This window comes from Trachurus trachurus, assembly GCF_905171665.1.
Source record: "Trachurus trachurus genome assembly, chromosome: 11".
Taxonomy (NCBI): domain Eukaryota; kingdom Metazoa; phylum Chordata; class Actinopteri; order Carangiformes; family Carangidae; genus Trachurus; species Trachurus trachurus.
The window spans coordinates 31,455,405-31,480,782 of record NC_139904.1 but is presented as its reverse complement, the minus strand read 5'-3'; the positions used below and the strand labels follow the sequence as shown (position 1 = coordinate 31,480,782).

The window sequence follows — 25,378 nt, the reverse complement described above, 5'->3', positions numbered from 1 at the left end:
TAATGCTTCACTTTATGCTTCCCATCACAATCTTCTACCGTATCAACCATGAATTCTGTTGGAAATCTAACTGAATTATGATTAAAGGGATAGTTCAACATTTGAACATTTTGGCAAATTGGCCCATTGCCATAATCCCTATAGTGTTAGGAGTAGGTTCGCTACCTTTAATTGTCGGTGCAAGCTATTTTTAGAATGGCGGGGCAGAGCCGTGAGCTGCTCAGAGCTACGCTACGGAGGCTAATGGGATTTTTTGGTTTCGCAAGAACCCAAGTGGACAAGTTGTGACCTGCACATTCACTCACGCTATGAGATAATAACGGAACGTTACGAGATGGTTTTGCATGAATTTACCTCGAAAAAAAACTCTGTCTCATAAAGTTCCATTATTATCATATAGCGTGGTGAATGTGCAGGTCACAACTTGTCCACCAGAGCGTTGTGGAGTTGTTGGATTGTGTATTTCATGAGTTTGATGAGGGAAACCAAGAAATTCCATTAGCCTCAGTAGCGTAGCTCTGAGCAGCTCACGGCTCTGCTCCGCCGTTCTAAAAATAGCTTGCAGCAACAACAAAAGGTAACGAACCTACTCCTAGGGATTATGTCAATGGGCCAATTTGCTAAAATGTTGAACTATCCCTTTAAGCAAAATACTTTTTTTTTTTTAATGAATGAAGCTCTATATTTATTGTTGGTAGCAGAGTCTCACACCAGGGACCAGTTTTTACGTCCAGAGGCCTGTCTGTGGTTTAGACTGCAACAGCACTCTGGTTCAGGTCTGGGACAGGTTGTGGTTTCTGTTCAGTGTAAATAAACACACAGTGTCAGAAGTCACTGAACTTTTTCTCTATTAAACTAAACCACAATCTTTACCCGGACCAAATGCTTTGCAACCACAAAGAAGTCAAACGATGCTGCAGCAACTGCACATTTTACTGAATGTATAACTTGCAGAATAGATGGATTGAGTTCATATCCTTAATATGTTACTGCAGTTGATTATATGACACATTTGCTGTTGGAGTTTATATGTAAGCAGCTGTAGAGAGGTGGTCGACTCAGCCTGTGAAAAATGTCATAGTGATGTCATCAGGGCCTGAACTTCCCCTCCTGAGGGTTTTATTAACGTGCCTGTGTGTGTTGCATCATGGGAATAGTAGGACCCAGTGTTTTCAATGCTTGTTTTACAATGAGGACCAAAAGTTTGGATATCTCCAATTCTGCTAAAAACAATTTGCACCATATATGTGTTTGCAACAACAGCGGATACTAACTGATCTAGATGACCCTTGTGTTGGCACATCGGTGCATTGTATTCCTGTCTATTAAAATCACTGTAAGTAGAGAAATGGGGTCTCACCGCCTCTCGTACAATGGAGCCATCCCTCCATGTGTCAATTGAATACTGCGGAGAGGAGCCGGTGCACTTTAATTGGACCGATTCACTAAGAGTGTCATAGGGAGAAAAATACAAAACCTGGCAAATGATACAAAAACACAGACTGGTGCTGTCAAGACGGGCAAAGTGATGTTCTAATATTCCTTTGAAAAAAAAAAAAAGAAACCAGTGGAATATCTGTTTCTGTGTGAGCAAAACAAGACAACAAGAGACAGAACTACTTATATAAGTGCTCATCTGGGTGCATATTTGAAAGATATTCTGAAACAGGGCTTGTGTAGATTGCTCCGTCTGGTTGACCTCTTCACAATCATATCACACATCACTGCTGAATTATTCATTCGTTTCCACTGAATTCGTCAATTGCTGTATATAATCAGATTTAGAATATCCGTTTAAAGCCTCAACACAGACTCCCACCAAATATCGGCAGATCTGTTTAGCTGCGTGGTTAGAGGAGGGTGGATTTTCCTTTAGATCAATTTTAACTGTCACTATGGCAATAAATAAAAAAAGGCAGTGGGTGAAATTAAAGCTTTTCGTGGTCAGATCTGATTGGAGAGGAGGGGTTGGGGGGGAAGGGGGGTGGCAATAACAGCAGCATGATCCTTTGAATCCAAGACAAACAGACGCCCCGTCGCACAGCTGCTCCGGAAACAGGCTAAAGAATGTCACAAAACCATGGCACACTTATTTAAATGACATCTAATGCACATGCTAGTATTGGCAACAATATTTTGGCTTGATGGCGTGGTGAAACCGTTTGAAATATATATGATTGCTTATAGAAAACAATACCTGATGCTTTTAAGTCATTTTAAATTCTCTCTGTCTGCAGTGAGGCAATGGAGTACACAACGGTAAAAGTTTCTTCAAGTTAAGGTGAAACAAGCATACTCCCTTTTTGAAAAATAGCATTTCCCCCAAGTGTGCATCATTTGGTATGTAACCAAAGTTGATATATCAATTTTGTACTGCAAATCTGTAATAAGGAAGGTCTCGTAAGTTTGTGTTTAGTGTTTGTTTTTTTAAATGGAGCAATCTCTTGAAAAAATAGACATCCATGCTTCATGCTTTGCATCCCATTGCGTCCACGCTTATGCTGTTCGGCGTAGTGTTCTTCATCTGTTCCCAGGAACTCGTTTTTATATTACATAACAACCAAACAGGGAAAAAAAGTGCTGAAATAAGATTTGGTAAGGAGCAGCATTGGAAATGTTTGACCTTGTGTATAAAACATGGAAACTTATTTTGTCCTGTGTGTGTGTGAGAGAGGAAGTGTGTGTATATATGTATGTTATGTGTGTGTGTGTGTGTGTTAGGGTTTAGATAGATTTCCTTCTCCTCATGAGCTGGTGATTTTCTGTGAAGCTGTGAAGGCCCGGAGACACCGAGCTGATGGGCGAAGGGAAGAAGCTGTTTTTCAAGGTGCTGGGCGAGATCTCCTCGATCCTGTAGGAGACCGAGTGAAAGTACTGATTGGGGTTCAGCTGCGAGCTGAACGAGTTCTGATGGGAGAAGGCGCAGCCCAGGCCCCCCATCCCTCCCCCAGAGCTGCCGAAGTCATGCGAGTGGTAGTGCATACAGGAGCAGACCGACTGCAGGTCCGTCACCTCCGCCGCGCGGTACGGCTCGCGTCGCCGCCGGCTACGCTGCAGCTGCGACTCGTCCTGGATGTGGATGATCATGCTGTTCCGGTTGCCGGCCAGCGAGGCCCGCTCCTCTGCGTCCCGCCGCTCATCCTCGCTGTTCATAGTCAGGAAGCGGAGCACCACCAGGTTGAGGAAGGCCCCGATGACCGTCAGGCCCACCAGGATATACATGAAGCTAAAGGCCACGTACAGGGGCTTCTTCTGCAGGGCCCTGTTCTTTTGGAGGGCCACAAAGTCCCCGAAGCCTATAGTTGTTAATGTGATGAAGCAGTAATAGTACGACTGGAAGAAGCTCCAGTCCTCGTAATGGGAGAAGGCGGCGGCGCCGATGCACAGCGTGCCGATGCAGGAGAAGAATCCCACCGTCACCATGTTCTCCATGGAGACGTCGGTGATGCTCATGCCGCAGCACTTCTTGATGCGCTTCAGGAGGTACTTGACAAAAGTGTTCATCCTCTCGCCCAGGCTTTGGAACATGACGAGAGTCAAAGGGATTCCCAGGACGGCATAAAACATGCAGAAGGCCTTCCCCGCGTCGGTCCCCGGCGCCGCGTGCCCGTAGCCTGGGAAGAGAGGAAGCAAACAGAGACAGGATGAAGTTAGTGATGCAGAAAGTTGCTGGGTGCTCATCACAGCATCATCACCTGCTCCTTAAAAAAAGCTTCTGTTTACAAACATGACCAAGCAAGAAATTTCCCTAAGAGTCTGCGAGCGCATGCAGCCAAAGGGTGGGGGGTGGCATTGAATAGGTGCATGCCACTGAAATGTTTCTGCTCATTAATCTTATTTGGGCTCAAAGATTATGGTGGGCGGGAGGAGGAGAGGTGGGGTGGGGTGGGGGGGTGGGGGTGGGGGTGTCCAATTAGTCAGAAGTTTCCGGTGAGGTAGAGGAGTTTGGAGGAGGGATTGGAAAGGAGTACGGAGGAGCCAGTGAAGCTTTTAGCTTAATTAAACTTTATCTTTAGACCACAAGCTGCTGACTCATATACAAACAGACTTGAAAAAAAAATCAACCTATGGGGCAAACAATAGGATTCATGCACCACATGACTTTTTAATTTTCAGATGCGATATAAAAGGATTTTATGTGCTTTGCTGGATATGTATATATACACACACAGACCTATTGGAGAATTTCACATCACATTATGAATGGAGCCCACTGCGGGTGAATATGCAGGGCTGAAAGAAGAGAGTCTTATTGATTATCTCTCCTCTACCACAGCCCATAACTGTGAGTATTAAACACCAAACACCGTGGCCAAGAAACACCCACCATCAGCTGGCAGGAGTACCACCTCAACAACTGCCTTACGGATGGAGATAGAACATTTCTGCTGCACTGTACAACATTCTTTTTTTTTTTTCTGTTTTCGATATGTCCTGATATGGATTCTTTGTTTTCCCATATGGCTTTACACCCACTCACACATGTGTTTAGTTATGCACTTCAAATAAGAAAAAAAAAATCAGTAGTCTGATTTGCATCAGCAATGGAAGTATGACTGTATGTTTGCATGTACAATATTGGCCAGAGGTTTCATCAGAAGCAAACTGCACCAGACGGCTCTGTAGTGACTAGTGTTGCACCAAGATTTGGTAGGTATAAACATTTGATGTTGCAGTATCAATATATGTTTATCATTTACCTTAAAGGGATAGTTCATCATTTTGGAAAATTGGCCCATTGCCATAATCCCTATAGTTTTAGGAGTTAGGAGTAGGTTCGCTACCTACACTACGGAGGCTCATGGGATTTCTTGGTTTCCCTTCAAACTCATCAAATACACAATCCAACAACTCCAAAACGCTCTGGTGGACAAGTTGTGACCTGCACATTCACCACGCTATGAGATCATACCAGACAGAGTTGTTTTCGAGGTAAATTCATGCAAAACCGCTGATGTGCATGCAGTTTTTCATCAAGCAGTCTCTGCATTTCCCTCTAAAACAACTCTGTCTGGTAACGTTCTGTTATTATCTCATAGCGTGGTGAATGTGCAGGTCACAACTTGTCCACCAGATTGTTGGATTGTGTATTTGATGAGTTTGATGAGGGAAACCAAGAAATCCTATTAGCCACTGTAGCGTAGCTCTGAGCAGCTCACGGCTCTGCTCCACCACTCTTAAAATACTGTATCTTGCACCAACAATTAAAGGTAACAAACCTACTCCTAAAACTATAGGGATTATGGCAATGGGCCAATTTTCCAAAAATGTTGAACTATAGGTCTAATGTTGGTGTAATTAAAAGTCATTTATTAGTAACAGTGCGTTACTGCTCCATAGATACCCTTAGCTTCTTTCAGCTCATTGTTTTGGTTTTCTGTAAACCTTCAATCTGTAGCAAACAGCAGGCAGACGGTTAGCAATCAGCTCAACTAAGAACTTTCAATGGAGACAAAAACAAAGCAGAAAGGAGAGTGGACATGTCACAGCCACAAGATGAACACAAACATACCACACACAATCAATGCAGAGGGAACATTAAAGTGAACTTTTTATGTTTTGTTTTAAATTTCTCAAACTGCCTTCAAAGGATGTGAATGTAACCTAACAGCAATTTTCCCAGCATGCACTAGCCTGCATTTGGGGTTCTCTCTCTCTCCAAAGTCACAGGATGGAGTGAAGTCACAGATTTTGTCCTTGTGTGCACACATTACATTACAGAGTAGTGTAAAGTAGATCTTCTCTATAATAAAACAAGAGCAATGAGAAGCAGCATGAGGATAAGTATCCCCCCAGCCCTGTTGGTATCTGAAGGACAATTACAGATTGCATCTGAGAACCAGGGCTGGTATTAAAGTGGCTGGCTAATTCAGAGCAGAATCAGTCGTAGGGATCTGACTCTGATGCTGGTTCTCTGCTCAAAGAACAAATGGAAGTGGAAGAAAAATCCAGCCTCTTATCTCCACGGGCTCAAGTTGTAGCCCACAGCTAGCCGATACCACGGTAACGTTACAATCCCTGTTTGCATCCCCAAAAGCCTCCACATGATGAGAGCTGTTGAGCAATATTATCACACAAATGCAGGTAAGAATAATGTTAGAATTTATGAAATACATTAATCTGTTTGGTAACACTTTACTTGACGCCTATCTCTATAACACATTATAACCATACTTATAATGAGTCATAATGCAGTTATAGCACTGTATAACTATAGTTATAAACACTAATAAATGATCATAATGCATTATAACAATGATCATAACACACTAAAGCATTTTATCATGACTTATAAGGTCAATTATAATTGTTAGTAACTCATTGACAATGCCCACATGGATAATGCATTATAAACATAATGTGTTATAATTGTCTTATCAACGTGTATAACTATCATTATAAACACTCATAAATGATCATAAGGCTTTATAACAATAGGAGAGATAGGGATATAGGCGTCAAATAAAGTGTTAACATATTGTTTTTCCTATTGCACTGTTTATGATTTCTCCTTATTATTATTAGTAGAGTAGAGTAGAGAATACTTTATTCATCCCTAGGAGGGAAATTAGAATCAACTTGGTTGAAACACTGACATTCATATCATTCATCAGCAGACATCTGTATTTGCCCTGTGATGAAATGTCATGATCACATCACAGGAGGCGCTAAACTTTAAAGGTCCCATGTTTTATATTTTGGATTTTACGAATCTAATACCACCTCCATTTAGTTGCACATCAACAGGCCAGTCAGCCAATCAGAGGAGAGGAGACTCTGAGTCTCTCTTTTGATTGGTGCACTGTTTCCTGAGTGATCCAATGAGAGTAGAGCAGATTTTAGGTAAACAAACCAAAACCTGCAATGTTGGATGGTTGGTCCAGGTGGGCGGTGATGCCTCATTGTGACATCATAAAAGATCCAGAAGTCCTCGGCCTATCAGAGTACAATCTGTTTGCATCTACACAATATAGAACCTGGATGCGCTTCAATAAGAGACCACAGACTCCACCACATGAGAGCATGTGTGTATGAGTTTTCTCCCCTTTACTGAAATTGCTACAGTGATCACTTGTTCTGTAGTTTGAGTTTTTTTTTTTTTTTTTTTTTTTGCTCGTCTATTCATCCATTTCAATTATTTCAGAGCACTGTGTAAATCAGCTTCAACCCAAAATGCACTTAGGGGTGCAGACTGATTGAAAACGCTGTAAAGGATCCAGCAACAATACTCCTTAAATATGATGGATAAGTTTTGACCTCAGAAAAAGAATTGGCTTGGCTCAAGCTCCACTTCCTAGAAGTTTGCTCAGGTCACATGACCCCTGAGCAAACGTTGCATCCAGTGGGACCCTGGGAGTTTTTTTCCCAGAGGCCACAGGAATAAAATTCTCCAACACTGTGGCACTCTCTGGAAAACACGGTATGCATGAATGTAGACTTTTTAAATGCAGTAAAAGATGCAGAATCACTGATCAGCCCTGGAAGTTTGATGTCTCTGCAGGAAGCCGTCAGATCAGCTGCAGGTCAGCGGCGGCCGAGCGCGCTCCTCGGTGTGCGCCGACTGCAGATGAGCCGATTTAATTCTTTGGACCTCGTGCAGCGATGTGCGTGCCATTTGCACATACGCACATACAACTGGAATAGCAGCTTCAATCAACAACATGAGTAACCTTATTAGGAATATATAAAAACACAAATCATTGCTTTCTCTCATGCAACACACATGGGATATTAATGGCAGCGTGCTCTCTTGGAAACAAGACAACCCTTTGAATATGATGCAAATCTGTGACTGGTGTGGTGGCTCTATTGTGTGGCGGCAGCAGATACAGTATGAGCAATTCATAGAAATTGCCTCTTCCCACAGAATGTATTCTAATTCATGCAGGAGAAAAAACATGTTTAAGAGTCTTTGCATATTGCTTGTGAAAACTCATTTCGGGTCAAAGAAAACATCATGTACGGGAAGCACTGAATCAGGCTTGTGGCGTGTTTCTACCCAGCCATCTGTCTTCTCTCCTCCTCGCCCAAAAATTAGCAAATTAATTGATATTGATTCTTATTGCTTAAATTTATTCTCATGGAGTAATTAGGATATAATGAATTACAGTGGAGGCTGTGGAGAAATGACAACTTTCATTTGATTTGTGCTGCAGCTCGAGCGTGCAGACGGATCTCCACAGACAATCCATCGACATACTATACACGCAGAAGCACACTGGGCTAACCGGTGTATAAGAGTGTATAAGATATCGATTCAACAGCCCCCCCCCCCCCCCAAAAAAAGGCCAGGTCACCACCCTTTTGTATTTGTTTCCTCCTGGTTTTAGTCCATTATATTTGTAAGTGGAAAACTGGACCAGCATCTCAGTCTCCCTGTGATGATGGTGGTTCAGAAAGTCACCAAAGTGGTTTGTTACAAGCAGCAAAAGGCAATGAAATCACATTCACAGTATGTATCAGCTTCAGCACCAACATTTATCAGTGTCTTTACGTTTCCAGTGCAATAAATACAGGATGATTAATGGGGATTTATGGGGACTCAGGGAGAAAGCCTGCAGACCTTATAGAGCTGATATTAACGTAGAAAAGTAATCATCTCTGACATTTTCATATCAAATAATGTCCAAAGTGTCTATCATCGATTGGCACAAGTCAATAAGATGATAAGGACATAAAGTTTTAGTTATTTTCCCTGAGGTTGTGATACGTTTCATGAGTTGTCCCTTTAAGATATGGAGAAAAAAACTGCAACACAGAGAACTTATTTCTTAGGACTAAATAAGGAAAAGGAGGAACAAAGCTATAATGGATCATAAGTTGAAATATGTCTTTTATTTTTTCCCGAGTCAGCCTCTTAAAGTATGTCTTTGATGTTGCTGATGGGATGTGTGCTTCTCCGCGGCAGCGCTGCACTGTGTAATCTGTTTGTCCTGTTATAATGACTCTATTATCCGCCGTTGTCTTGGGAACAGACGTATTTGCTCTCGACGGCGGAGGCCCTGCCATGCACAGGTGCTTTTGTGCTTATGTGTGCACAGGTGAACGTGCGTGTTTGTGTACGGCCACAGTGTGTAGTGCGGTGGAAAGAGAATCACCCCCTCTTTAAGTAAATGATGAAAGTGCAGAGCGGGTCCCGGTCACTCAGATATTACATAATGAGACGCATTTTGAAAATGGATGGTTTGTGTTGTGTGTCCTGTAATCCATGAGGAGGAGAAGACATGTGACTCACACTGTTTTCAATCTATATTATCTTCTCCTGCAAGCTGCTGCAGGCGATTGGTTAATAAAAACACAGCAGTCTTATCAGCCAGAAGCACAAAGTGTGTCTGCAACAGAGCCCTCCATATAATTCACTAATTGAGATGCTGTAAAATTGTCCAAATATAAATCTGACAAAATAAATCAGGAAAAAATGTCCCCTAAACAAATAATCCTGACAAAAAAATCCTTATTTAGAATCTTAATATATTCAATCATAATAAACAATGTAATAAATCATTGCTTTCAGGAAAAATGACACATTTTGTGATAGAAAATGGACCTACTTTGTGGCATTGCTCGACAAGCCTGGCAATCAAAAGCAGAATTAAACTAAACCTGCTGGCCATCTGCTGAAAGACAAAAAATAAAATAAAACATAAAAATGTTATGAGGTATCTTAATGTGAGCTGAAAATAGCAGCTTTCAGATCAGCGCTTCCCACAGAACATTTCAATTTGAACAAGTTTTCTGTATCGCTGCACATCTGTTGAGTCACTCCTCAAATGTTTGAACAAACCAGAGTGGGAAGTGTGATAACACGTCGACACTGAGGTGCCTCCTGAAAATAGTTCTGGTGTCATTTGGAGTAGGAAGAGGTAAAACTGTAGCTGGGAGCTCTGTGCTGACACAGTGGAGCCTTCAGCTACATGTTCAAATCTCAGCATCTCAGGTTTACGTGGAGCCAAATATACCGATTAGAATCGGTTTAGACGTCCGAACCGAATAAACAGCTCAATCAGAATAAACAATCCCAATCTCAGGGGTGGAATAACTTTTCCCAAACCGAACGAAAGTAAAATTACATCAGTGAAACTGAATGTTGTCTGCTTACATTCTTTCTGCACATGCTCCGTGTTGACAAATGCGTAGCAACTAGGGCGGCCCACAACCAAAGATTTTCTTGATTGACCAATAGTCGTCATTTAAAGGTAAAGGTACTTTATTTGTCACATATACAGCTAGTACAGTGAAATTCTTTCTCTGCATTTAATTTAATGGGCAGCCACGGTGCAGCGCCCGGGGACCAACTCCAGATTATGAGCCAGTGCCTTTGGTCAGGGGCGCTGACTGGAGGATTAACCTAGCCGACATGTTTTTAGTGGTGGGGGAAACCGGAGCACCTGGAGGAAACCCACGCAGACACGGGGAGAACATGCAAACTCCACACAGAAAGGACCTGGTTCGAACCCAGGACCTTCTTGCTGTGAGGCAACAGTGCTAACCACTGTGCCACCGTGCCCCCTTTAGAGCCATTAGTCGACTAATTGTTGCAGATTTCCCATTAATTAACAAGACTATGGCGATCTCATTTGGGCCCGCCCCAAACAAATCCCTCTCACAAACAAATAATATAATTGTGGTGATTAACAGCGTTCCACCATCTCTCATCTCTGTCAGTCAGTCAGCCCCTCCTCCTGCTGCATGCACAGGTTGTGCTGGAGTGCTAGTAAACACTAAACACGCTAAATCACTGATTGGTCACGATCGCAATCATCACTCACACTTTTTCTGCAACCAATCAACCAATGACATTTTGGTCAACTAATGACTTCTTGGTGGACTACCGCTTGGTCAACTATAGCCTATACAGTAGTAGAGACACTTCCTTACTTGCAAATGCTTGAATAAAGGTGTCAAAACAATGACAACTGCTGTGCTAATCAGACCATAGGTCTCCATCTTTGATCAGTCGTGGGATGTTTTAATCATACAGTAAGAGTTCTAAAATTTAAATCTGACCAGACCAGACCCACAGTTGTTGAAGCCCAGACTTGATGCATCTCACTGGCCTTAATTCTTTGCCCGACCAGGCCGAACCCAGCTGGACTTGGCCAAAAAAGAGGATAAAATGACCCAAGTCACTTATCGCTTATAATTTCGTCCCGAACCTGTCTGAACCAGTGCTGTCGATGGGTTGTTCGAGTCAGACCGGCCCGTTAAGAACACTCAGTGTGTGTCACACAGCTGTAAAACTTCCATTCTGAGTAAATGCAGTGGCGCATGTAAACCCCCGATTGGATTAAATCATATCACATGTGAACAGTTAACATGAAAGACCCATTCAGAATGAATGCAATCAGAAAGAGGAGAAAGTGTCCATGTAAACCCAACTAAAGATCGTGTTCATCATCGTATTTTAGCGTGTTAGCATGCTGACATATGCTAATTAGCAGCAAAGACCAAGTTCATCTGAGGTTGATGAGAATAGTTTTACAGTTTGTTTTTTTTGTCACTATGTCTGAGACGATGTTGACCTGAAGTTGGCACTGGCTGAAAAGTTGAGGGGACATCAAAGTTTAACAGTTCAAACTTAGGGGAACATGGTGATTTGTTTCCAAATGTGACCATAATCCCTCCAGTCCTGAGAGTTGCAGGGATGTTTGTAGTTAGCATCAGCCTGGATCCTTCCACAAACAGCCAGTGGGTCTTTTAAACTGGCTTCTGTGCGAATGCTGAAAATAAACTTTATTCTTTTTTAGTTTATGATTCTTATACATTTTCTTCAGTATAATGAACCACTTCATTATTGTTGAAACCTAAATAATTAGCAGTGGTAAAAAGCTAAAACACTAATTATAGGCTATAAACCAACCTCAGCATCACTATCACTAAACTTTGACCTGTAGTTTGATTTAACTCTGACCTCTCCTACAAAAGTCTTTCCTCTCCTCTTAGTTAGTGGACAGGTGAGTAGATTACTTTTCATGTTCATTGTGATGGTGTTTAACATGCTGGATAACACCTGTAGTATCATGAAGCCAACTGGCCTTTTTAAAACTGATTTATTTAAGAGAATAAAATATAAAATTGCCTTAAGCCTTAGCTCCTCTCTCAGGTGATGACACCAGGCAAATATTGGGTAATCACCAAAGCTGCTCAAAAACAAGAAAATCAATGAACAGGGAGAAACACCACTTAAAATAAGCAAAATTGTCTCCCAACAGTATTGTATTTGACAGCTATGTTTTTGCAGCAGCTTTATAATTCTGGTAATTGTATTTTCAAGCATCAAGTTACTCAGAACCAGTGAAAATTGCCTGCAACGACTTATAATCCATTATAACATGATTAAGACAAAGAAGTTTGCCTTGCTGTGATCTTGATATAACAAACAACATCTCACTTGGTTTCTTCCAGTGTGGCATTCATACTTTGGCCACCAGAATTGTCTGTACCATGTAATTGCAATCCATCGCGGAGTTGTCAAGACGTGTTACTAAAAACCCCAAATGTCAACCTCAAATTGGATTTGAATCTATCTTCTGGGGGCCGGGAGTGTCTTTACAAATATATCATGGCAATCCATCAAACAGTGGTTGAGACATTCAGTCTGGAACAAAGTGACGATTGCTGGGAACCACAGAGCAGAATATTAGACAGATACTACATCAAGATGTGTATCACTATATCAAACCCACTGACAAGAGAAACAGATAAATATAGTCCCTCGATGGAAATGCAAATGTGTTTTCCTGCTATATCAATTGAGTAAGTGTATCACACCCCCTGTGTCTCTGCACAGTCCAAGTGCCTCTAATGGTTAACCCATTTAAATATATCAAGGCAGCTCCTCATCAGAAAACTGCATGACTCAAACTTTGCCTGGCTTCAATCCACTTTACTATGACTTATTTTGAATGTCTGCCCATGCACCCACAATATGAACCCCATAGGCCCATGTGAGTGAGAGTGACTCACTGTAGCTCAAACTCAAACACTGACACAGCTGGCAACCTAAATTCAATTATTATAGCACTCTGTTATTATGTTTTAAATATTAAACTTCCCCGGCGCTGGAAGAAAAAGGAACATGTTGCGGTCAAGTGACGGTTCAATGGATTAATCAACAGTACAGGTTCAATGTTACGATCCAGCAGACTCTCATTTGCTACCTAGTGACTCAACATCAATCTTTAAAACAACGGAAATCTATAAAGTATTAAATATTAATGTTTTAATAGAAAAGAGAAAAGAAAAGACAGAGTCAAATTTAAACTTTAGTAAAAAAAATTAATAAAAGGTATTATCTATAAAGTAAATTTAACACAGTTTAACAAGCCACAGTTGAATTTGCTGAATACTGACTGGTGGATGGGAAAGACACCAACACTGTATGAATGAATCAGAGATTAAAAGGTGCAGTTCCTTAAATCAAAACAATAAGCTGCACTCTGAGCTGCAGGTTTGTCACTATAGCAACCAATTTTACGTTACAAATTCACTCAAAAAATATTGATATGTGCAGCTTTAAAGTAGACCTGAGGCCTGAAGCATCAGCATCTGCGCACACTTCCTCAGTGAGAAGTTCTTTTCAGGGTCCCAACGGATGGGAGTCAATGTCACTGATGCAGGACAGGAACAAAGACAGCTTGAGTGGACGAGACAGGAATAACAGTAGCAATTATATGCAGTAATTTCTGGTGTATATATGCAGATCTACAGTATTATGAATGAATTTCCTTTTCTTTATTTCAAACAACGTCAGTCCCTCTGGTGTCTCCCCTCTCCTGTCTGCTCTGACCAGTGTGTGGATCAGGATGATTCAGAGCAAACCTTGAGCTCAGGCCTTTCAAAATGCCAAGGGCTATAACCAGTATAGGGGCTTTTCTTTTCTTGCTTACAAATAACATTAAAGCAGAAGTAAGCGATCTGGTGGTTTTGTCTAACTTCTTGTCAGCAGATGGAGTTAGCAGTCCCCGCCCTCGTCCCTACGTCACCACATTCACGCGCATCCCTTGGCTGCACACACAGAGAGGACCGCCCCTTTATGCCGTTCTCTCTCCTCATTGGATAAAGGTTGTAGGATACAAGGAAAGTTTTCTCCTCGGCTTACAGCAGAGCAGAGTGACTGACAGACCCGTGTTTCAGACCAAACACTCTATGTAAGTGATTGCTGTCGGAAGATAGAACTATTTAAGACTCATATTAACACAAAAATATCGCTTACTTCTGCTTTAAGTTATTGTTATCATTTTGATTTCTAGCACATATTCAATTTTCACAATTTTACACTATAACCACTGCCTGGACCACCAAAACACACACACACACACACACACACACACACACACACACACACACACACACACACACACACACACACACACACACACACACACACACACACACACACACACACACACTCACACACTGATCAGCTGATTGTAAAGAAGTGTCGTATGTTGTGTGAAGTTGCTGCGATGTGACTTGAGAGCAGAGGTCGACACAGAGACAGAAAACTTAGCTAACTTTGGCTGTAAAAACAGACAAAGAGAAAAATAGAGCAAAAGACATTTTTTTTTGGTTGTGACTAAAATCAGTATAGCAGATGTATCTTAGTAAGCATATTTATCATCTTTTATTTTGCCATCTTGTAACTGTCATGGGCATTATTAGTGATATTAAGCCCCGCCCCCTGTTCACACAAGTAGTCAGGATTGGTTCCTTAAAACCCTGACTGAATCTGTATTTATGAGACTGTCCTCACTGTCCTTCATTTGGGCAAATTTGCCTATTGCCATAGTCATAGGAGTAGGTTTAATACCTTTAATTATTGGTGCAAGCTGTTTTTAGATTGGCAGGGCAGAGACGTGAGCTGCTCAGCTAATGCAACGGATGTGCATGGTACTTTCACTTTTCCCTCATCAAACTCATTAAATACACAATCCAACAACTCCAAAACGCTCTCATGGAGAAGTTGTGACCTGCACATTCACCATGCTATGAAATAATAATGTAACATTACTAGACAGAATTGTTTTCTAATGCATAGCCGGAACAACATTCCAGACATGCTGCTTGGCCGAGTGACTTCAGAAACGCAAGTTGTTCAGAGTATTTGCCTCATGTGTCGTAATGTTACATAATTAGACGTATTACTGTATCTCAGAGTATTTGATGAGTTTGATGAGGGAAAAGCGAAAGTACCGTGCGCCTCTGTTGCGTTAGCTGAGCAGCTTGCGTCTCTGCCCCACCGATCTAAAAACAGCTTGCACCGACAATTAAAGGTAATTAATCGACCTCTAAGAATATGGCAATGGTCGAATTTGCTGTTGAACTATCATTTTAAGGTGGAAACACTCAGTCATGGTGTTGACTGATTACTTCACGCATCATATGTGTTGCATCAGATAGAAAACATCTAGTGGACATAAACAAGCGTAAAACCTCACACCAGAGGATAACATTTAAACTTTTATGTTGTATGTCTGTGTATATCAAATGGCAGTGAATGTTATACTTACATACACTATAGTTTTTCCATAAACCGCCGAGAACAAAAATGCTGCATCATACAGTGTATCTACTTTTAATTGTGTTTAGTGTTTGAATAATAAATGTGGAAAACCGTGGAAAATATTCCCACTGAATAGAAATTAAAACATCATTAATATCTACTTAACATTTGCTCCACTAAACACGACATTTGGTAAGAGCACGCCAGACTAATGGATGCCTCTGTTTGGTTTTCATTTATTTATTTTACACACAGCTGGGTTATATAAAACAACAAAAAAAGAAGGTATCATCCATTATTCATGACACTATCAAGGTAGTCCCTCATTAGCACCCACACACACAGCCCGGGTGGTTACTCTACAAGTGTCGAGCAGTTGCTTAAACCAGCGCCTTTCGCTTGTTGGATCCACAGGTTAATCTGCCACGTATTACCTCTGGTGCCCCCGGTGGCATTAATTGCTACAGGCCATGGCATTTTAATGAAGGTCAAGAAGAGCAGGGAGCACAGAGGTGAGAACACCTTGTTCAGCTCTCCACCACGTCACCGACCAGAGCTTAATGTGTCTGAGAAGTGGGAGCGCCATGGTTACAAGCTACAGGCGGGGAGGCTTTTTTGAAACACTAAGTCTCCCTACAATTCCACTTTGTTATGGTGCCATAACGGTTATGGTCTTACAGCTGCTAGTCGCCTTAACTCTATTGTCAAGAGAGAAAAAAAATGTCAAACATGAAATTCAATGTTGACAAAGAGGCAATTCTGGTGATATCAGAGATGTCTGCCTGCAGCTTAGAAAGATCACATTTACATTTTAAGTGTTTTGTCCGATGCTGTTACTCCGGAGGACTTGGAACGAGTGCAGGGCCGCGCGCGCTAACATAATTACTGACAAAAAAAAAAGCAGATTCACCTTAAAGTAATCATCCAATTGCCTGATAAAGCATCGTTTGTTATGAGCAGCTTACTTAACACAAAAAATGCCTCAAGCTGTAGCTTTAGCATTTCTGTTGAGCACAAGAGACAGGCTCAGGAAGTCAGTTGATTTGGAATAAGTAGAGGAAAAAAAGAAAAGCAGCTTATGCGAATTGTCATAAAGGATGAACATATGAAAGAAATGAACTTAATCAACGAGAAAGAAAGACATGGTGGAGAACATGACATCTACAACTGTCACAGAGATAATTATTTCACTAATGGCTCCACCCTCAGTCCTTAGGTCAAACTTTACCTTTATATTTGTTCAATATTAAAACATCATAGTTTTACTATTATTAGATCATATTATTATTCATTATTTGTAAAAAAAAAAAAAAAGAAAAAAAAAGAAAAGAAAAAAAAAATGTTGACACTAAAATTGCCTGTAGGTGTGAGGCGGTGTGTCTCTATCTCCATCTGTGATAGCCTGACAGCCTGTCAATCAATCAATCAATCCAATTTACTAACATGATTCATGGTGGCATTTTAACACCATACAGCCATCAGAAACAAATCAGCATCAGCGTTCATCTGGAGTCCTGCCTCCGTCCACTTAATGAACCTTTAGCTCTGTTTGGTGATCAATAGAGGGGCATTGTGGGAGACAGATGCACGCTGGTGTTGGACAGTTAGTCACTGTGTCCTGACTCACCCATTCGCTGCGGCAGAAGCTCACTGATGAAATTAAAGTACTTGAAGTAACTGAGTTATGTGGAGTCTGATACCAAGAGCATCACTGCCAAAAGAAAAAAAAACAAGTAAAGAGACAGTTGTCTTGATTTGTCTGAGGGGAGCGCTTACATGTGTCAGAGTTTGATAAGGGAACGTCTGCTAAATGTTCCACGGCTGAATGCTAACTTTGTCTCTGTGCCATTGGATTGCCAGGCAGGTAGCGCACATTGGATTTATCAGGACATTTTTTTTTGTATGACAACAAACAGAACAAATCAACATGCCGGCACTAATTCTCCGGTGTTGCCACAGCACAGTGATCAGATGAGTGCTACTCAAACCACAAGTCGTCTAAAATAATGAGACTAACCCGATGGAAACAAAAAACAAAAAACATTTCTGTTAACAGGAGTGTATTCATTTGGGGAATGTTTCAGTCCCTCTTATTATTGCACATTGTTTTTGTCTGCCAGCGTTTTGAGTCTTAAGATAATTTACGTCACATCCTTCATGTCCAGCACCATTTGTTCAACTCATTTTCCAGCATTTCTCTGGATTTATTGTGAACAAAATGAAAATGTGCATTAAAACAGTTAGATGGAAACTCACTTGGAGACATTTTATACATTTTTAGATGTAAAACTAGTGATTTTTTCAGATTTAAAACATTACTGTCATTATTTGAGAAAAACAGTATTTGCTATAGGTACAAACTGCAGTCTGATGTGTCACTGACCCGGCCACCTTGACCTCCACCCTCAGACTTTCTCCAAATCTACGACCGCTGCCGCCACGCTGCTTCCACTTGTTCTGAATATAGGAAACAATAATTAACATCATCTCTGTTTTAAAGGGATAGTTCAACATGATGGAAAATTGGCCCATTGCCATAATCCCTATAGTGTTAGGTTTGTTACCTTTAACTGTCGGTGCAAGCTATTTTTAGAACGGCGGAGCAGAGCCGCGAGCATGAATTTACCTGGAAAACAACTCTGTCTCGTAACGTTCCTATATTATGTCATAGCGTGGTGAATGCGAATGTGCATTTTGGAGTTGTTGGATTGTGTATTTGATGAGTCTGATGAGGGAAACCAAGAAATCCCATTAGCCCCCATAGTGTAGCTCTGAGCAGCTCACGGCTCTGCTCCGCCGTTCTAAAAATGGCTTGCACCGACAATTAAAGGTAACAAACCTACTGCTATGACTACATGTATAGGGATTATGGCAATGGGCTAATTTGCCAAAATGTTGAACTATCCCTTTAAAGTGTCATAGGTCGTACTATGGCCCATGCTTATGCTTTGTTGCTAAGACAAAGTCCACTTCAGGAGGAGGAGGAGGAGGTGCGTGGATGAGTGTGACACAGGTGTCCAGTGTTCGATTCCCATTCAAAAGTAGCAGTTTCTGTTGTTTCTTTTTTCCATGAGTATTCAACCAAGGTTACCAAATATTCTTGTAACCATGACAACAAATAAGCCTAAAACTGGGGAAGTTTTTTTTATCCGAAACCACTTTTCCTAATCCTAACCAAGCCATATTTATCATGCAACCATGACAACCAAGAATTTCCACACACACTGCCATGGGGCGTGTTACTTGTTTCAGTTTGGACTGTGGTGCAGCCAAACACGCGTTTCTAAACAGCCGACAGATCAGAGCCACAGCAGGTATGAAAGTCAAACACCAGAGAAGACTCCATGTGATTATGATGGTGTGAAATAAGGGGATTTAACAGGATAATACTCTACTCTTTTTGCCAAACTGCTGCTGTGCACCAGCACATCAGAAGCTCACATTGATCGAAATTATATTCACACATTTTCTGTCAGGGAGTGAAGTTCTCAAGGTCGTGGCGCTGGATCTCCACGCACCGGCAATTAAGACTGAATAAACAAGCGTGGACGGTGGATTGTGTTTTGCAGGTAGCGGCTGGATGAAGACGCCAGACGACCTCTGCACAGTCACCTTGCAATGAGGCCAGTCCTGCCTGGAATTTGTAGTCTCCCCCCCTGGTTGCCCCTGAGCACGATTTCTCTTGGGGAGACAGGGTGGATGGTGTTTAAAAAAAAAACAGGAAAAAAAAAGCACACAACAACACAGGAGTCTGAGCCAGAAGCCGTGCAGCCTGAACAGAGAAGCTGCTAATCCTCAGTGCAGCCTGTGGAAGTTGGGCGCTGCAGCCAAACAGAGAATTTGAGATTCCTTAAATCTGGCTGTATACAGTCAATGTATGCAAGGTAAGGTACGCCATCCGTCTCATGAGCAACAACTGCTCTGGAGATCCATTTATTCCGTGAATGGTTATACTCAGGCTCATCTTGTGTGCGCACTCCCCGGTGAATCCGAGCAGCGGTTTTTGTAAGGAGTCGGCGGGTAGCGCGACGAAACATCCCCCCTAAGGCTGCGCAGAACAGAAGCCAACAGACACACGTCACCGAGACATGGGATACACGAGGACGCACGAGGCGGAGAGACGCCATCGCCAAGTATGGTAATGAGATGGAGTAGACTGGGACGGCAGAGAGGGAAGTGTGACGAGCAAAAAGTTAAACCTAACGAACACCAATGGCATCATGAGCGACAGCAAGAAAAAAAACAAATACATCACTGTTTTAGTGGCACATGACTGATGAACTGCTTTTCTATCTAAACCAAACTCAGGCCGGTCTGTTCTCAGCTAATTAAAGGGATAGTTCACCCAAAATTGAAATTTCACTCATTATCTTCTCCCCCTCATGTGGACTAAGGGCTGGGAGAAGTTTCAGAGTCCTCCGTGGCTTCTCTGAGTTACAGGGGGTCTCGGCGTAGCAGTGCATGTCCATATAACGGTTGCAAATGGATACCAACTGTCTTCGTAACAAAAAGACAAACCAAAAAACATCTAAATACCTCCATGCTGCTCGTATGTAATGTCCGTCTTGTATTGAAGCCCCGAAATGCGGAATTGTCTATATTTATTTCTATATATATATAAGTCTATATTTCAAGCTTGTTTTGTAGCGGAAGCTTCTCGAAGCTCCTCTTCCCGTTTCGTCAAATTTGGACCAACTGGGAAGAGGACAGACCCTGGTTCGTCCAAATATGACGAACCAGGAAGAGGAGCTTTGAGAAGCTTCCGCTACAAAACAAGCTTGAAATATAGACTTTTTAAAAAAAAATTCGGGACAATTTCGCATTTCGGGGCTTCAATACAAGACGGACATTAAATACGAGCAGCATGGAGGTATTTGGATGTTTTTTGGTGTGTCTTTTTGTTACGAAGACAGTTGGTATCCATTTGCAACCGACATGCACTGCTAGGCCGAGACCCCCTGTAACTCAGAGAAGCCACGGAGGACTCTGAAACTTCTCCCAGCCCTTAGTCCACATGAGGGGGAGGAGATAATAACAAATTTCAATTTTGGGTGAACTATCCCTTTAACAGCAGTTTAGAGCAGATTTGGAGGGCACAGTGAGGGTGGCTGCCAGGTAAAGACTGTTTGTTGGGACTGAAAAACAGCAGAAAGATAATTGTAATTTAGTCTGATCGCTGCGTTACACATAAGTATTTGAGCAGTTACCGTCTCACGTATACAGTATATATTTTTTCCTTTTTAAAAACTTTCTGAGTCTCACCAAGGCTTTTTTGGAAATACCCCCATACTCTCGGAGTATACTCTTATACCGTATTCTCATTTTTATGCAAATGTAGCTCTGAACGCTTCTCCCACTCTGGCTGAGTCTACACATTACAGAGCTGGGAGTCTATGACAGATGACTGAGGATCTTCTGGGACTCACTCTTTCAATTTGGCTTCAAACCTAAAATATAAAGCGAGGTCCAAAAAGTCTGAGACCGCTCTCCCAAGAATGCATTAATATATCTACCTGTATGATGGAGTGTAAGTGAAGGACAGGAAACTTTCTGCTCTCGTCTGTCACCACTGTCCACTGCTGTTTGCTTCCATTGCCTCTGTAAATAAGGTATTTGTGTGCAGCCTGATGACATTTCCTACAGCAACGGACGATATCCCTTCCACCCAGCGGCATCTGGTCCAGGTCAGCGTGAACTTTGTCCGACTGACCGTTATGACCACGGCATTACAGCGGTGTAATTACCTTCAGACTAACACAGGCTTGATGATACATTCTGGCCGGCTCTGTGTTGTAAAAACATATTCTCAGAGCAACCATATTAAAAAAACAACAACATTTTCTTCTCAGAGAACAATTCAATTATGACATGAAGTGTCGACTGAATTATTTATCATTGTGTTCCTTGTTGTGTTGTGCATGTAATGACTCAGGCAAACTGCTGCAGCTGCCAGAATCATGCCACAGGTATATGTGCGTATGTGTGTGTTCGGTGTAATGTGACTTATTGTGTTGGTAACTCCCACTTTAAACACACTTAAAGGGATTGCTCAACATTTTGGCAAATTGGCCCATTGCTATAATCTATAGTCATAGCAGTAGGTTTGTTACCTTTAATTGTCGGTGCAAGATATTTTTAGAATGGCAGAGCAGAGCCGTGAGCTGCTCAGAGCTACACTACAGAGACTAATGGGATTTCTTGGTTTCCCTCATCAAACTCATCAAATACACAATCCAACAACTCCAAAACGCTCTGGTGGACAAGTTGTGACCTGCACATTCACCACTCTATGAGATAATAACACAACGTTACCAGACAGAGTTGTTTTAGAGGGAAATTCAGAGACTGCTTAATGAAAAACTGTCCCTGAACGTAACACGCATCAGCGGTTTTGCATGAAGTAACAAACTTACTGCTATGACTATAGGGATTATGGCAATGGGCCAATCAGCCAAAATGTTGAACTATCCCTTTAACACTCACAAGGGAGATTATTCCATCATGTATGGCCTGGTATACACGATAGGAATAAAGATAAGTATGAAAAGTATAAATCGTGACGGTGCTGCCTACTTAGATTCACACCTGCATCTCTCTGTTTATTCTCCAGACCCCATATGCATTAATCATCACACCTCACACACACACACACACACTTCTACAAAGGCTCACCTATCGCCTGAAAACTACTAATCAACAAGCCAACACCTTATCAGATAGTCATCGTAGCGCTGCTCTTCAATCTTGTGTTTTTTCACTCCAGCTCGCAGCAGCACCACTCTGCCCGGGAGCGGTGTCAGTGATAAAACGCCACGGGGGGAGATGAGTATTAACAAAGGTGACTCATGCTTCTTGCAACCTTCAAGGCAAATCATAATTCCATATTTCATTTGAAAGGATGTTTCACTAATTTTCCTCCTTTTTAAATACATGCTGCGAGCCGTCTTTGAAGTCTCCCCTCTGAAGACTGATTGTGTCTGTCCTCTGCCAGCGATCTCAGACTGTGAGGGAGCTACTACATCAACACAACCAGAGGAGTTTACTATGAGACCATGAGCTTGTCAGCAGCACACCGCCGCGCTCATGTGAATTTCACAGCGGGGCCGCCCAACGCCATGACAGGGTTTAGGGAGAGAACGCTCGGGTCGAAAACGTATGGTTTGTTTTGATGTGCGAATTAATGAGTGAAACCTGGATTAACCCTCGGGGAGCTGAGCGCACGGGAGGCGCGCGGTGTGAGCCCTTTCTAGACTGACATTTTGTCAGGACTCCTCGGTGCACTACATTAGTCCTCATGATAAATAAAGCCACACCTGGTGACATTTATTTTGCCACAAAAAGCTGCTCACATCCAATAAAAATGAATCCTGTGGTTTTAAACATGATCACAGACAGGTCTGGTTGGTAAAAATGAAATGTGCTGTGTTCAGTTTTGATCATGGAGAGCTCCAAATATAACATTTAGTTACAGCCAGCTTGTAATGTGCTTCAAGACAGCTTTCAAGTCTGTTTATTACAACCTGTTCCTTAACTAATCAACACATTAGTAACACATTACTATGTAGTGATAGCCTACTTAAAAAATAACACAATCATAGTCAATAATTGGAAATTACTGTAAGTAATTATCACACCCTTATAGTTAAAGAGAGGACCAGATGTTACAATCCCTTAAAGCAGAAGTAAGCGGAATGTTTGTGTTAATATAAGTCTTAAATAGTTCTATCTTCCGACAGCAATCACTTCTATAGAGTGTTTGGTCTGAAACACGGGTCTGTCAGTCACTCTGCTCTGCTGTAAGCCGAGGAGAAAACTTTCCTTGTATCCTACAACCTTTATCCAATGAGGAGAGAGAACGGCATAAAGGGGCGGTCCTCTCTGTGTGTGTAGCCAAGGGACACAAATATTTATAGTTTTAAGCAACCCGTATTAATTCTTTCATCATATTATTTATTCTAAACTGTTTTTATTTAATCTTATTGTATTTTTCTTTCATTATTGTCAATTGGGTTGCTTGTTGCTGCTTATCCACTGTCCGTGCCTCTCAGTTAACACGCCGGTCTGTGTTCCCGCCTACCAAAATGTCTGGTTTTTTAGAGGCATCATGTCCGGCAAGAAATCGCACTGACGCCAGTGGATCCCAGGCATAAAAGAAACATGAAATCATCATACCTTTAGTCAGCTGTCTCCAGAAGTGCTGAATAACAACCCTCTATTTCTATCACTACTCTTCTGCTTCAGTTAGCACCCTAACCCCGTTGAGCCTCCGCCTGGTCAGACTGTCACATCATTTTCCGATACCGAGTCACTGTATCTGCCATGGAAATATAGCACCACTCAGAAGGCATACTCTAACAGTCAACAGTGTGAATGTCATGATGCCTGAAGCTTTTAGGAGGACAGGTAAATAAATATGCATAAGTTGGCTATGTAACTTACAAAAATCTTAAATAAGGTACAAGAAACTAATATTTTTATTAAATCAATGACTCACGTTTTTTTAATGGCAACGCCATGTTGAATGTCTTGCCCTACTCCTCTGTGAAGATCAGACTTGTATCATCAAAATAAAGTGCAGAAAAACACATTTGGATTGAGAGATGTAAAAAATATAGCGTGTCCCCCCCCCTCACGGAGCGGTGCGGGTGTCTGACTGCAGCGGCGCCGCTCCGTGACACTCTGGCCGCCGGTGAGAGCTTCGGGGGCGGCGGCGGGGCTCATGGCGGCTCGGCAGCTCGTCGAAGCTCCGTGCAGCTCCGCGATACAAAGCACAAACGTTAGTAACAACAACCCCGTTGATCGCTCGTCGTTAGTCGTCAAGAGCATTTGGAAAGTCGCCAGATTTTGCGAGAAATCACTCAGATAGCAGCTTGAAAACCCCGCGATCTACAGTAGTGTGGATGAGGAACGGACGGCGCCGCGGCGAACGTGAGGAGAGGAGAGCTGAAGATGGTGTCTGTCTGTTGTGAGCGCACATGTCTGTGGCTGTGAGTTCAGGGGGCGTCAGCCAGAGCTGCAGGCTGTGTGTAGATGTGTGTGTGTAGATGTGTGTGTGAGACAGAGACAGTGAGTGAGACCGCTGCCTGCTGACCAGAGGACGCTGGATCTGATCTAAGCGCCGTGTTTCGGCTACAAAAACCTGTCGAACTGATCCGCGCACGCGCGCACACACACACACACACACACAGACACGCACGCACACACACACGTATGCACACGCACACGTCACGTACGCACACACACTAAAAAAAGGAAAGAAAAAGTTGTAACTCAAAGAAAAGAAGGAAAAAAAGGCTGCAGTAGTGTGTGTCAGTAGCTAAATATTTTGTCTTTTGTCATCAAAAGTCATTTGTCAGTGTTGATTTTGTTGTTGTTTACAAGAGAACAACTGTACAGATGTTGAGGCATCACTAAAGCAAAATATAAAGGAGCCAATTGTACTGGTTCACCTGAAAATGACAGCCGACACAAAAACCTCTTTTTCTCAAGATTTTGGTGCCAAAATGGCATTTTGGGCTAAAGTAACCTATATTCAACCGCCAATTTCACAAGACTGGAACAAGATAGAAACAAACAGTTTTTTTTGCTGGAAACTAGAGACCCTCATCTTTCCTTTGATGGGTTGAATGTGTATGTAGTAACAGTACATAATATAATGGTGGGCCTACGGAAATCAGTCAAAAAGCTGGAAAATGCCTGGCAAGCTGGAGGAAGCTGCTGTGAGAATGGCTGGCAGTCAAAGAGTTAACTGCGCGGCGGGTGATGCGCGCTGCAAGTTTGTCATTTTATACTTGGACATGGACGGAGGAGACAGCGACGCCAGAGGCCGAACCTCTCTCCCCGGAGGAAACAGCTGTTTCTCCGGAGGTCCGA

The 25,378-nt window shown here is 42.2% G+C and overlaps 1 protein-coding gene across 1 annotated transcript in view; it reads right to left on the bottom strand.

The window, feature by feature from the left end:
* Positions 1 to 2,724: 2,724 nt before the first annotated feature.
* Positions 2,725 to 25,378, bottom strand: part of kcnk9 (potassium channel, subfamily K, member 9) — a gene marked incomplete at both ends in the record, with an annotated part of 53,800 nt that continues 31,146 nt past the window's right edge. The window contains one exon of the mRNA XM_083981676.1: positions 2,725 to 3,614. Coding sequence (XP_083837802.1) covers positions 2,725 to 3,614 — 890 coding nt within the window. The remainder of the gene's footprint in view (positions 3,615 to 25,378) is intronic.